Here is a 14,250-nt window from a genome sequence, read left to right on the forward strand (position 1 = left end):
TTACAAGATGTCCAACAACTCCACACAAGCCAACTGCATTCTGCCATTGATTGTACTGTGCAGTGAATGCAGTTTTTAAAGTATGGAGATGGAAATTAGAGCCATATCTTTGATGTAATCATCATTCCATATTCCACATCTGTAATTAAAATAAAGTTATTGCACTATGATTAACTTCTGAAATTCATTAGAAAACATATGTAATATGACAGATGCCCCAAGTTTTGCACTAGAGGCTGAATTTTGAAGTAAAGTTTTTTCCTGAAAATCAAAACCACATACTCAAGACAATAAAATATAAAATTTTAATCACCCCCAAAACATCTCCCAAAAGAGAATCACAGCCAAAAAGGCAAAGAAATAATAAACCTTTCAAATGAAAGATTTCAATTGGTTAAAAAATGGATATTACTAATCATAAATCCGGTTGCATTATGCATTAGTATTACCATTTATAATAATTTCTTATTTACCTTCAAACTGATAATTCAAAACTCCAAATATATTTGAATTGATTTCTAACAAAACCTGCATTGTTACCTTTTCTTGAAGCTTACAGACCAAATCCTCAGTTTCATGGTCATCTGCTGGATTATAATCATATCTTCCGTTTTAACAAATACATGTTGAGTATGATTATGCTGTGAAAATGAGATGGTTAGCTCACAAATGGATTTCAAAATCAATAAGAATTGCAGAATTTCGACACCAATGTACACTTAATCTCTATTTCTTCCACAGTAAAATTACTAAAACTAATATATATTTTATACGTAAATACTATCAATAATTAAAGTGTATATTGTTGATTACTGTATTTAATGTTTCTGATAATTAACTATAAAAGATAAATTTTGTAAATGCTTCTCAATTATTTACTACTAGCATTAAAAACAAAAATTGAACAAGGGTACCCAAATTCAAATATTGTTATAATTAACATATTTTCATGTAAACGTAATTATATGACAATTATATAAACTTCACACTTACCAACTAGCCATAAACAATGTGCTAAATCCCATCTATGAGCAATAGAACTATCTTCACCACCTTGTACCATTCTTTCAGCAGCTGAAATATTAAAAAAAATGCTCATTTTTAATTTTAATTTCATAATTGTTAATAATTTTAATTTGTCGCGATTTACAAAAGCCAGAGAAATTCTTATTTTGCAATTACATTTATAATTTTGATTCTATTCAAAACAAAATGTAATTTTTTTTTATTTTGTTAAAAAAATGATATCTAAACATTATTAAATGGCATAGTTGGAAATAAAAAAAAAGATTAAAAAGTGAAATGTTACAACTGTACAATAAAAGCAAATTGATCTAAAGTCCAAATAAACATCGTACTAAACCCAATAACATTAATCCAATACATTGCCACCTGCCGTAAATAATCAGGCTAACTTTTGGATATAAACAATTAAAGATTATATCCAAAAGTTAGCCCGATTATTTACTGCAGGTGGCAATGTATTGGATTGATCTAAAGTCATTAAAATATAGCAAAAATGTATTTGTCTCAATCTAAAAGTTGTGCCAGGTGATGACAAATCACATAAGTCACTAATCCATTATATAACTTTGTATGAGAGATTTATCTCTGGGAATATGGGAGTGTGGTTCTAATGAGCTGCTTAAGAAGAGAAATTCATTGTTTAAAAACTTTGTACAGTCCTAACTATTTAAAATCCAGTTCATATTTAGTAATTGTATTCCATATTAATTCCTTTGGCACTGATTTGTCAACTGAAACAATACTTAATAGATTTAATAACCTTCATAGTTGAATATAACAATGGAAGGCCATCATCCACCATAGCTAACTCCTCAAGTTGAAGTACTGACACCATGTGATTCGATTTAGTTCACTTAGTAGTTATGCCTTTTAGTGCATATTGACATTTAGATTGGTAAAACATGATTTGGAATTATTATGCCAGAACTCTGGCATTTTTGCTGAAACTCTTTGTGACATAAGTGTCTTCCGAGGTCATTCTGGGCAGAGTCAGATTTCATTAAAAGTTTGAAAATAAAGAAGTATCTCACAATACTGTTATATCTATCACTGATTTGAAATCACTGAAAACTAGCTATAAATTTCAGGTGATTGGGAAATCGTGATATCCGTGCCATGTGTTTGCCTCAATAAAGGAAGGGTAGTTTATAAGTCCTTGACAACATTTCTCCTCTGGCCATGTCTGGATCACTACTTATGGAGTCAGAAAATAATGACACTACATTCCAAAAACGTTTATTTATTTGTGTTAGTTACAAAATTCCAAGAAGTTCACACAACATGCATTTTTACTTTTCCACATTTGAGGAGAAAGATAAGATGGTCTCTGGATGTTACCAGCCACAAGAGCTCTCTCTTTTTGAAACAGTACCACCTGTAATCCTATGCTATGCAATCATTACACCAATAAGTTTTCTACATCAGTATGCATGATTTTGCATCCATTTTTCTGGAATAGAAAACCACTTTGCCTTTCCATTTCTGTCAAATAGCCGACCAAATCATTTTCTGATTTGCCACTCATCTGCCTCAAGTTAGTCGACAACACTCATTCTCAAATCATGCTAGTAGCTACTGAATTTGTCTGGACCATACAAATTAAGCCTTTTTTCATCTAAGATCACATCTTTATACTTTTCTGTCCACAACATCATTCTTCATACTGTATTTTTGTGGAATGACCAACATGCTGCATATAAACAGGGAAGACCAGCATGCCAATTAAACTGCGACTAAAATATAAAATTAATCAGATCTAATACAACTAGTTGTTAATTATATGTTAAAGAAAACATTGTTCCCAGTACAATAAAATAACATTGTAATTTGACCAACTTAAAATCAGGAAGAGAGCTTTTGTTTACAAGACAATAAAACAATTAACAACTTGTTGGTAGTAAGTGATAGTGGTAGTGGTAGTGGTAGTAAGTCAGTGTTGGTTATGCTGACCTTCTACCCACCTTAAAAATAATACCCTCCTCTCAAATTTCACACAAAGCTGATGTTTATTGGTGTAAGCCCAGATAATTTATAGCAAGTTTCTTAAATTTAATGTTTATTTTTGCATTTTTGAATCAAATAATAATAAAATACACATAAAAAAACACACTTTCGGAATTCCACAAATATTTTATATTAAAAAGAAGACATTAAACACATAATCATAGTTTTCGAAGTAATGCTAACAGTTTCAGTTTTAGAATACATGTTCTTTTTTTAATGCACCCTGTAGAGAGGGATGTATAACCTCACTTAAACCAGCATACCAGTTTTTACCATATGGAAATACCTGATTTCGTGGTCTCCCCAGATAGACCAACATGCCAGATAATTAGCAAAAATATGATACAAACTCCAATCTCACTCTTTTGCACTTCTCAGTCATATGAAACTACTTCTTCATCTTTTAAATTTGATCATTTTTTATAACACTCTTTGGCCAGTTCGAAGATCACCACTTCTATCAGATTCTTTCAAAATTTTAGAAATAGCTAAAACTGTTACTGGTGCAATGCAACATTTGCCTCTCTTGACATTGGCTAAAAAAATTTCTATCCTGTGATCTTTCCATAATTATTCTAATCTGCAAGAAAATTACCGATATCACTCAAATGCCTTCGATCAACCTGCAATTCACATTTGGAATCTAACTTCATTCCAGGCTTTGTTTTTGCCAATTTCTTCAGAAGCCAATTGAATAACTTTACACATTTTGGACGGAAATGTCAAAAAATGATCAAAACTACTTTATCACAATATGCAAATGATTTGGGATTATACCACTACTTTGTAGGAAAAGTGAATAGATAAATAAAACATAAAAAGGAATAGAAATGAACCGAACACTAACGTTCACATCATTTTGATGTATCTATTCACACTTATCTACATCAGAAAGGTTAAAAGCTATTTTGATAAGGTTTAATGAAGCATTTTGTAGCGGTCATTTCATTTCAACAGTGTCTTTTTATTTTTAAAAAAACGATGGCATAGAAAATGTATATTTATATGTATAAATTATTAGTTTTTAAATAAAACAAATATATTAGACATTTTGATTAGTGTTTTTATTTATGCAAAATTTTATTGGGTAAACTGCCTTAGGAATTCTGTAACATTTATAAAACATAACAAGCCAGATAATTATGTAATGTTTAAAGTAAGTTCCTTTGTAACAACTAACTTTTATAAAGAAAAATAATTCAAAATTTCTTATAAATGAACCCATAGTGACCATTTTTTTGTTAAATAATCATTTTTTGTTTTTACCTACGTAACATAGGTAAAAACAGAAAATGCTTATCTTTAAATTTATTTAATATTTATTATTATTAGTTTAAATTGGTTACATATGTGATGAAACAATTAAATAAATGCAATTATAGAAAATAGAAATCAATTATATTCTCTAAAAACATCAAAATTATTCATACCTTCATAAATTTGGTCTCTTAGATTTGTTAATCGTGCTCTATATCCACTCACATTTGTTAACCTTTCTAAGATTTCTGATATTCTAACATGAACCTTAAAATTTTTTTCAGAGAAAATAACATATATAATAAAAATATCATTACATTTATTTTGTGATAAATTTCAAAATTTAAAAAATTTTTAAAATAAATCAGTGTTGTATTAATGTAACTATAAAAAAAAAAGTGAAAATATAGAAAAGGAAAGTATAATTCAGAATAAATGTAAGTTACCTGCTGAATTTGTTCTTGTGCAAAAGAATTTGTAAAAGCTGCATTATTTAAATTCTGTAAAGAATACTGCAATCTAGTCAAAAGACTGACTAAAGAAATCGACACATCTTGGGTTTCTTCCCAATAATTAATCCTTCCTTCTTCAGTAGAAAACCTAATTTAAAAACTTTAACCTTAATAATAGTATAATATTTATTATTTAAGATAAAACCGATAAAATTTTGTGTGTGTGTGTCGTTTGTAAGTCATTAAGAGTTGTGCCGCACTTGCACAAACATTATGTATGTTTGTACACATGCACAACTCTTAATGGTTAATAATTTCAACAACCAATTAATCAAAACACCAGCACATTGAAAGTCTGTCATAATTATGCCCATTATGGATGGGCCCAATCCGTAATGGAATTGACCATGATGTAAGAAAGACATAGATCGTTCCTTTTAATAATTAACTTTCTAAAATTTGTCTTTAATATTCAGAGATCAGTGTACTATTCAATATGCATTTTCTCGTTCTGTTCAAAGACTAATTATTTTAAAAATGTGACTTATCATTGTTAAGAGTTCGTAAAATTTTCTTTATTCAACACACAACTGTATGAAATAAAGATAAATGAACAAGATTATTAAAATTGGAATTTTGTTTTGTTTCTTGAATTATATTTGTAATAGATTTAATTGACTACTTTAAAATAATTGATCGTAATGAACTGTACACTCTAATATAGTTTAACATTGCTATTTGATCCTTAAATTTAAATTCTGATCACCCATTCAAAAATCTTCTCATTTTAAAATACAAATACAGTACTATGATAATTTCAAACAATGAATAACCAGCTAAATCATATGGCAATTAAGAATAACTTTTTAAAATTATTATAAAATTTACATCATTTCATATTCCAAAATCAAATAAAGAAACGTGATACATACCCACAAAATAAAGCTGTAATTTAATATAAAATTATATGCAGAAAATAACTACATATAATTGTAGTTATTTCACTTGTTATGTGAGATGCTCATTAAGTGGAACCTCACTTAATGAGCATCTTACATAACAAGCAAATCAAACTTTTAAAAAATGACTTGCTTAATGAGCAACATTTCACATAACGAGTGATGAAGAGAGGGGAAGTCCTAGATTGTGCACATGCTATTATCTGTGATTTTTTTTTGTTTTCTGCAAATTGAATTTGCATTCCAGGTTGGTTCATTCTGTGCTAGAAGAAAGGAAAATGATTATTCATGCTCCTTAACAATGTATATTGTAAAATTTTCTTTGAATAAACGTTATACATAAAATACCATATTTACTCATGTATAAGATGATCTCTCATATAAGACAAGGTGCAACTTTAAAGATCAAAATAAAGAAAATTAGATTTATTAATACAATTCTAATTTTATTTCATTTAATCACAAATAAATTATCATCAAATGCACATATTAAGGCAAACAATCATGTTTTCTTGACACTATCATCTTTTGTCTACTCGGACTCTCCTTCAGAAGCTTCATTACAATTCTCCTCTTTTTCATCTTACTCCACAAAGCACTGTCCTCTGATCTGTCAAGTGAATTTAAAATGCAGTATTTGCTGAATGACTGCTATCAGCTTTTCAAGAATGCTTTTCCACGTGCCTGATACCCATGTAGCAAAACCAAAAGATTATAATGCATGTGACAGGAAAAAGTTTATTTTTAACGATTCAGAATGTACAAATATTCATTAAAAATATCAATTTAACAAATATGAAATAACTACATTTATAATCATTGCTAAGTGACCAGCTTATTTTGGATCATCTCTTTAAAAGCGACATTCACCTTGACCTCAATAGCACTCTGCTATAATGGCAACATGAAGTAGATACAGTTAGAAATATTATTGCAAAAATGCAAAGGATCCTTTACTCGGGTGTATGGGACGACCTAAGTTTTTGAAGCAATGAAAAATGAATGAAAACCTCGTCTTATATGCAAGTAAATACGGTATTTGAGTATTTTTCAGCATGGAACGCATTATCGTATTTTACATTAATTTCTATGAGGAAAAATTGTTTCGCTTAACACTTTTTCCAGTGTTTCGCATTACAAGTAAGGTTCTGGAATGAATTATGCTCGTTAAGTGAGATTCCACTGTACAATAATGATCGTAGATAATTTTAGTCTTCTAAATCTTATAATTTCTAAGAAATTTTTGACTATTAAATGAATGAATACAAAGTAAATGCCCTAATTATTTAAAAAATCCAGCATCGAGTTGCTTAACTTTCCCAGCAACATTTGGTGGCACCATCTGTTATCATATTTTATGAAAAAACTTTTTATATTTTTAACTAATATAAAATGGCAAAAGGCTTAATTTTGAGGGTAGGGATGGGTTTATGAGGTCGAGGAGGTGGGGAGATAATGGGGGTTGCATGATATATGCGTAAACTGTGTGTGATAAGCCCTAAAATATAAATTACAACAGTCTTGAAGTAAGAATATGTTAAATAATGTAATTTTCTAGTTTTCCTAGGGCTGACTCCAGCTCATTTTTAGGAAGAAACTTGAACACACCTTGAATAAATTTATAATACTATAGAAAACTAGCTAGATTGAAAAATCTTTGCTAAATTGCCAAATAGCTTAAAATATTGCCAAATCTAGCAATAAATCACCACATTTGGGAACACTAGTCTGCCAATCGCTATGCAGCATCCTTATCAAGTTGGCACCCTCCAAAAGTGGCAACAATCACAAGTCATGTGACCATCAGTGGCAAATCACATGTGGAGAGGATGCTTTGTTTACTGTAGGTTAGTTTTTAAGTGCAATATGGCCATCACCATGGTGAAATGCCTGCCAATAAAGCAATGTGAAGGATGTGCATCAAAAAATAAAATCAGGGTATTCATTTGTAAAACGAACCAATTCTAATATGCCAATACATCAATACTGGATCAGACTTGGTCATATCTCTAGTATAAAGTTAAAAATATAGTATATGTCATACCTTGCTAATCTTGAAGCAACTTCTTCTCTTCCCGCTTCCACTGATCCAGCTGCCACTATATCACTATTAGAGATAACTCCAGACTCAACCCAATTTTGGACTCTCTGTTGTTGTTGCACGTGCCTTTCTAGATGATAACACACAGTTCTTAACCGATGGAAAGCGGTCCAAAAATCGCTGGAATGATTTTCTTCCTCAAGTGAATATTCTCTATTTTGAGTCTGATTTTCAGAATCGGAAACAGTATTAGTATTAACTGTTTGATATCCCGACGTACTTGGTTGAGAATCATTTTGAGGTATAGAAAGCACCTACATAAATATAATTAATTACTATATAAAATTTTAAATTATGAACGTCATTAATTATTAAAAAATTAATTAATTAATTTTAAAATTTTATAAACATTTCAGCCATTTCAAACAAAAGTCAAAAATTATATTGTTTTTATATTTTGAGAATGTTCATGTTATGTTAGACAGTCACAATCTGTAATTTAATTTATAACTTCAAATTCTACAGTACAGCGTAGTGCCTTCTCACAATAGCATTCTCTTGATATATTCAATTAATATCAAACTGAATTATTTTACAAAGTGTGTATACCTCTTTTTAATGATAGCAGTAAAATCAGACAAATTATGGTTACCTGGATTACAATGCCAATAGACAGTTTCAACAATGTATGTAACTGTTTTAATCATTCAAGAAATTTTCTTATTCTCATTTACAAGCTATAACTTCATATGTTTAGGAGCAAGATTTGAGAATCTTGCTCCTAAACATATGTCATTTGTGCTATTGCAAGAGATCCTTATTATATCTTCACACAGATCACAAGTCATTTTGCATAACCACACTTGTGGTTATGCAAAATGACTTGTGATCTTGGTCCAAAATATGTTAACTGCTTTGATTTTTACAAAATAAGAATATATTGAAAAGTTTTATAAGTATAGTAGTATTAATTATGTATTTTTTGTTGTATTCTTAAATTTTTGGATTAATTCTTTTGAATCAACAATTGGCATATAAATTTCTAATAATGTCATTTACTAATTTTTATATGTAATTCTTTTAGAAATATTTTTATGAGTAAACAGCAACTTTGTTTTAAATTATTTTTTGTTTTTGATAAAGTAAAATCTAATTTTTCAGCTTCTTAATGCATACTCCTGTTATAAAATTTTGCACAGTTAAGGAAAGGTTAAAAAATAGTAGTAATAATTATGATTATCACCACCTACATTCAATACGAAAAATACATGCTTACATATACAATACACAACAGAAAAATCAAAACGAATATTTCAAAATATTCTCTAGTTCTCAAGTACAAAAAAATTGACTTATACTTTTATCATAAACGATTTAAAACAGAATACAAGCAGCAAACTTTTTTGGGATATTTTAGAATATATTTCATTAATTACAATAATTGAATTAATGGTTTTTTGTTTACCTTCCCTCTTGTTGAAAATGAAACAACTTGTAAGACAAATTTATTGGTAAAAGTTTTATTACTGAACAGATAAATGATAAAACATTTCTTACTATAAAAAGAATATATTCTAAATCTGCAATTTTTTTTTTTTGTCATTTTGACTATAAAACTTATTCCCTATCTTTCAGCTATGCTTGCCAATTTGCCTTGTTACACTTTTCAATAGTTGAAATTAAGATACTGAAAATTTTTCAAAATATCGAAACCAATCAAGAATTTCAAAAATACTTTATATATTAATTTTTTTTATAATTATTCTTCTTGCCCATTAGATACTAAAGTCTCTTTTAAATATTAATTACAGGTTTGATGAAGCCCACAACAAAGCAGTTCAGGTAATTGAATAGTGAGAGAGAGATGACATATCTATGTGAGGATAGACGGGGCTTAAGCTTTGGATAAAATTAATATATTTAAATTTATTTTAAAAATTCATCTTCTTTAAATATTTATTGGAATATTTTCTTCCAAAACGTGTTTTAACCAAGAAGGAAGTGTGGACAGAAACCGTCAGATAAGGCATGATGTCATTTGTCCCCCCTTCCATAGCAACTGTTAAAATTATGTTTGAAAGGTCCTAATTTTTATACATATTGTTGATAAATAAAATTCTAATCAAAATACTATATTTATTTGGATGTAAGAGGACCATAAATATATTAAATTTGTAAATTAAGAAAGGAGAGGATTTCATCCCCCTTTTTGTAAAAGGAAATGGAGTTCCGTTTTTAAGATCCTTATCGATGACAAAACTGTTTGACGTCAAGTGATTTACCCCTTTGTTTATTCCCCAAATGATGTAAGATTGTGATGTTTTGATTGGGTAAAGTACAAGAATAATAGCAAAACTCACACCAAAATCAGGGAGTTTGCCTAAAGCTTTCGATGCTAAAGCAAGTAAGGGGATTGATCCCAAATAAATTATAGGGATTCTGCCTAACGCTTTTGTCTTAGGAGTTAGCAGGAAGGAGTTTCCAATAAATAATTAGGAGCTCATCAATAGCTCTGCATGAAATTAATTATGAATTGAGTCCCAATCTATATAAGTGCCTAATTGTTAAGTGGAAAAATCAAGACTTATATTTTGTGTGCTATAGAAAACATCTAGATTCATCAATAATGAGGTATTATGATCATAGATAGATTATTTTGTAAACTCTCTCTCTCGTGTGATAGGAATAGACATAAGTTTAATATAGATAAGTTAAATAGATAGATTAAGATCCAATTGTAATTATGTTATATTTACCCTTGTATTCCATTTTTATTTCGTTTACATTAAATTATATTTGTTATTGTTATAAATCGATTCATCTCTGACTCAAATTCATCAGCACCTTCCAAACTTACCCATCGTCCCTCCCACTCGTTATTCCGCGAGATAGATTCAAATACGCGTGGTTATCCGTGTTCGAAGATTGATAACCTGGTGTCAGGAAAAAACATCTTCCAGGGGTTTTTGCAGACTCCTGATAAATAAACATAACAACTCTAGGAAACCATTCTGTACAATTTAGAGTAACTGTTTAGAACAGCGTCCTGTAAGTGGTGTAGCGAACAATTTCCATATTCCTACACCCTGGCTAAACTCACATCTAGGTCAAATCATCCTGAAAAATTCCCAAGGTTCTCACCCGGATTCTCAGAACATTATGCACACACCTTAGCCATCTATGCATCTGAACATCTTTTATCCATAATTATCAGCTCTACAAACCTCACTGCAAAATCTCAAAAAATTTCAACAAAAAGCGCAATTGTGCCTCCCCACACATCCATATATACAGAAAAACCTCCTGAATTTTTTTGCACTTCTCAATGTTTAAGTCTCAAGTCCAAAAATATAATCTTGAGGGGGATAATTTTTTGACCAATCACCATACTTCCTCTGTTATATATAACAGAGCCAGGAAAGTAATCATCATGAGGCAATTCTGTATTATAGGCTACTTTTCTGGTTTCTGTATTGCTGGGTGCCAGACTAAGAAACTTCTACTGTATATCCAATGTAAAGTTTGAATTTATATTAACAGAATTTCAATAAATAATTCCTTTTATTTTAAAATTAGTTTTTGCCATAAACATAAGACATATTACAGTAGAGCGTCGATAAGTGGAACCAATTGGGGACTGGGGTCCTTCCAGTTAGTGATTTGTTCCAGTTTCCGACTTTGTACGAAAAAATACATTAACCTGTCCGATGTTCAAATTTTTCTCCGTTGCGTATCGCTTCCTGTTGAATTTTTCTCCGTTGCGTGTCGCTTCGCGTTGAATTTTCGTCAATTTTAAGCCTAACGAAAATTTTTATAATAATCATCGAGGCTATCGTATCGTTAAAAATTATTTCTTCATTTTGTACAAACAAAATAAATATATTAAAGAATATAAAAAACATGAAAATTATACTTTAGAAGTAAATTTAGTATCAAAAACATTCGATTCAGCACGACACAGTCCGACTGAAAATCGTTCCACTTTCCGGCCATTCCACTTACCGACGTTCCACTTATCGACGCTCTACTGTATAACATTATAATGCATCTATACCATGGTGATTATTATTGACATTCAGATATAATCACAGTTTACAAAAACTTAAATTTGGTATTAGGGGCCGTCCATAAATTACCGAAGGTATTTTGGGGTGGGTGGGGGTCAAGGATTTCTTACGATTTCTTACTCAGGGATGGGGGGGGGTAATAGATCTCATCTTACGTAATATTCTTATTTTTTGATCTCGTTGCATGGTGAAGTTTTGAATTTGTCTTTAATTTGGCAGTTTCTATTAAGAATGCTTGTTGTACTAACGCCATCAAGTATGACATGGTAGAATAATAACACTAGCAAACACATTTTTTATTATGGGAGAAAGACCGTGTGGTGGTTTGTCTCTCGCTTTTTTGTTTTTATTAGAATAAGTGCACCACTCCTATGGGTGTATAACACTATGAATACATAAACCAAAATACGTGATACAAAGTAAACATAGTATTCAGTTTTTAGTGAAAAATAAATGTAAAACTAGAAATTATAAATTATAAATAGTCTTATTTTCCATATTTTTTTAACATAATTGTAAAACGCATCAACCAGTGGTTTCTGAACAAGCTTATCGAGTGATATGGCCACTTGAAACCAAGCGTAAAAATTTCTAATTTCAGAATAAGTCTATCTTCATCGTAAATTGGACAATGATAGATCATATGGTTGACGATGTCTAGGTTTTCTGTAGAGTAAAAGCAAGAGGCAGTTTCTGCCCAGTTATACATCGCCAGGTAGCTTCTAAAATTACCATGCTCAGTAAGAAGTTGAGCAGTAGCAAACGTTAAATCTCTAAATGGTGATGAGAACCTGCATTCAACACTAGGAAAATAAAGTCTTGTTATTCTACCAGTTTTTCTGCTCAACCATTGTTGACTCCACTTTTGCATAATGTTGTCATGAATATAATTTTTAAAGCCGGATGCACACATGCGGCGTGGCAAGGAAAAGCGGCAGAATGACGTCACTTTTTCTCGCCGCAGAGGTCTATTTCGTGCCGCTTTTCTCGTGCCGCGAAAGTTGGTCGAATTCTATCTTTCGCGGCAGCCGCCGCCAAGACGCGTTTCTATCAGCCAATAACATTTCGTCTGGCAGTCACGTGAGAAAATTGAATCACGAGAGAACACGTAGTGTTTTAATGGCGGATAGTTCAATACCATACATTGTGAAAAATAGAAACAGAGAATATAAATATGGCATTCGACACGGAAGCTTTTATTCGAATGATCGAAAGTTATCCTTTTTTATACGATAAAAGTAGAAAAGAGTTTAAAGATGTTTCCTTTAAACATACTTATTGGACGGCTATAGGAGCTGCTTTTAACGTTTCGGGTAAGTACTGTACCTAAAATTTTTAATAGAAACTTTTATATATACTTTTTTACAATGTTATATTTTTTTAGCTGAAGAATCCATTAAAAAATGGAAAAACTTAAAAGACCGGTATATGAAATTAAAAAACAACATTGATAAATCGAAAAGAAGTGGTGCAGCTACTTCCGAAATTTATAAAACTAATTGGAAGTATTTCGACATATTAAACAATATGTTAAGAGGCAGTTTAAGAAATGAACACTTAAAGTAAGAAAGTATTAACAAGTTAAACACTATTTTAACATATTTTGTTTTCATTAAAACTAAATTTATCTTATCTTGTAGCACGTGCACGAACATACCAGATATGCCTCAATCAGAATCTGAATTCGTGGTAATGTATTATGAATAATATACACTCAAACCTGTTTTTGTGCGGTCTATTTTCGTGCGATTTTTTATTTGTGCGATTTGTTTTGTGTGATTTTTTGTGCGTGGTATATGAATTTCAATCAAATTGGTATACTGCACAAAAATAATTGCACAAAACACATTGCACATATAAAAAATCGCACAAAAAAAGACCACACAAAAACAGGTTTGAGTGTATGTATTTTAACTTTAGTGTCTTTTGTCCACATAAAAGCTAAATTATAAAAAAAATACTGAGATTTCTAACTTTAGGTTAAGTTGCTGATAAAATGATATAGCAATTCTTTTTCTCAATAGTACAAAGACAATTCCAACAACTTGGAGACAATGTTCTTATAAATTGTATAAATCTTCATATGATTCTTATAAATTGTACACATCAGAATGATATAGAATAAGATGCAGTGATCAAATGTTTACATATAATTGTAGCTATAAAAATAATAAATTTATGTGCAATATCTCACTTCATACAATTTTCAGTTTACTATTATCTGATTGAAAACTATTTCATGTGTATATAATTTTTCTAACTTTTATTTTAGAATTCTGATTTTGAGTGTGAAGATACAACCATCAGTTGCCAGAATTTCTCACACAGAATAGGTATTTTTATATTATATATAAATTGTAAAGATTACAAACTGAATCGAAGTGTTATTTCACTATGTCTCTAAATATTAATAAATTACATATATTTAATACTTTTATAGCATG

General features: G+C 30.1%; 1 protein-coding gene across 1 annotated transcript in view; it reads right to left on the minus strand.

Moving 5' to 3' along the window:
* The window catches only part of LOC136971284 (activating molecule in BECN1-regulated autophagy protein 1A-like), a 71,797-nt gene that overhangs the window by 15,117 nt on the left and 42,430 nt on the right, over positions 1–14,250 (minus strand). The window contains exons 8-11 of the mRNA XM_067265745.1: positions 7,743–8,053; positions 4,734–4,887; positions 4,461–4,554; positions 994–1,074 (exon numbers count right to left, since the gene is read on the minus strand). Coding sequence (XP_067121846.1) covers positions 994–1,074; positions 4,461–4,554; positions 4,734–4,887; positions 7,743–8,053 — 640 coding nt within the window. The remainder of the gene's footprint in view (positions 1–993; positions 1,075–4,460; positions 4,555–4,733; positions 4,888–7,742; positions 8,054–14,250) is intronic.

Source organism: Centruroides vittatus, unplaced genomic scaffold (assembly GCF_030686945.1).
Source record: "Centruroides vittatus isolate TY-2023 unplaced genomic scaffold, ASM3068694v2 contig_2433, whole genome shotgun sequence".
NCBI classification, from domain to species: Eukaryota; Metazoa; Arthropoda; class Arachnida; order Scorpiones; family Buthidae; genus Centruroides; species Centruroides vittatus.